This window comes from Aptenodytes forsteri, unplaced genomic scaffold (genome assembly GCF_000699145.1).
Source record: "Aptenodytes forsteri isolate BGI_AS27 unplaced genomic scaffold, ASM69914v1 Scaffold640, whole genome shotgun sequence".
In the NCBI taxonomy this organism is placed as follows: Eukaryota; Metazoa; Chordata; class Aves; order Sphenisciformes; family Spheniscidae; genus Aptenodytes; species Aptenodytes forsteri.
The window spans coordinates 128,115-128,814 of NW_008794887.1; the positions used below are offsets into that span (position 1 = coordinate 128,115).

Consider the following 700-nt stretch of genomic DNA (forward strand, 5'->3'; position numbering starts at 1 on the left):
CGGGGGCGTCTGGGGGAGCTGCCGGGCGGTGCAGGGCGACAAGGAGCAGGGGCGCATGAGCCTCAGGGAGAACCAGGTAGGGGGGACCCCGCCGGTGCCAGCACCTTGCTGCCCTGGGGTGCACCGAGTTGGCTCTGTCGTCAGCAGGGCGATGCCAGGGCTGTGCCCCACTGCCCATCCATCCGTCTGTCTGTCTGCCCGTCCCAGATCTGTGTCGGCGTGGGCAGAACCCAGGGCCTCGTCCGGGTGACCAGCGGGAGGAAGCGGGGGCTGGTCCCTGCCGAGGCGCTGACCGAGATCTGAGGGACAGCGTCCGGCTCCCCCCCCGGTGTCCCCGTCCCCAGCCCGGCATCTACACCTCCCCTGGATCATCGCACCTCAGGAAGCCCCGTCCAGGCAGTACTTGACCCCCCAGCCATGCCCGGGGGCCTGTCCCCAGCGTCCCCGTCCCTCGGGGTCCGGCCCGAGGCACGTGCTTGGCTGGCAGGGGGCAGGGGATACGGGTGCCCCAGCGTGGTACCACCCACAGACGTGGCACCCACACGGCTGCTCCTGCACCCCCACGTGTGCCAGTCGGCGTGTGCAGACCCCCCGCCCCCCCGCCCCCCCGCCCCCCCGCCCCCCCGCCCCCCCGCCCCCCCGCCCCCCCGCCCCCCCGCCCCCCCGCGCCGCCGTGGACGTGGGCCCCGAGGAGGGCGAG

General features: G+C 75.1%; 1 protein-coding gene across 1 annotated transcript in view; it reads right to left on the reverse strand.

The window, feature by feature from the left end:
- The window catches only part of LOC109279340 (transcription factor CP2-like), an 8,099-nt gene extending 7,680 nt beyond the window's left edge, over positions 1-419 (reverse strand). The window contains exon 1 of the mRNA XM_019470894.1: positions 404-419. Coding sequence (XP_019326439.1) covers positions 404-419 — 16 coding nt within the window. The remainder of the gene's footprint in view (positions 1-403) is intronic.
- Between the last annotated feature and the right edge of the window lie 281 nt (positions 420-700).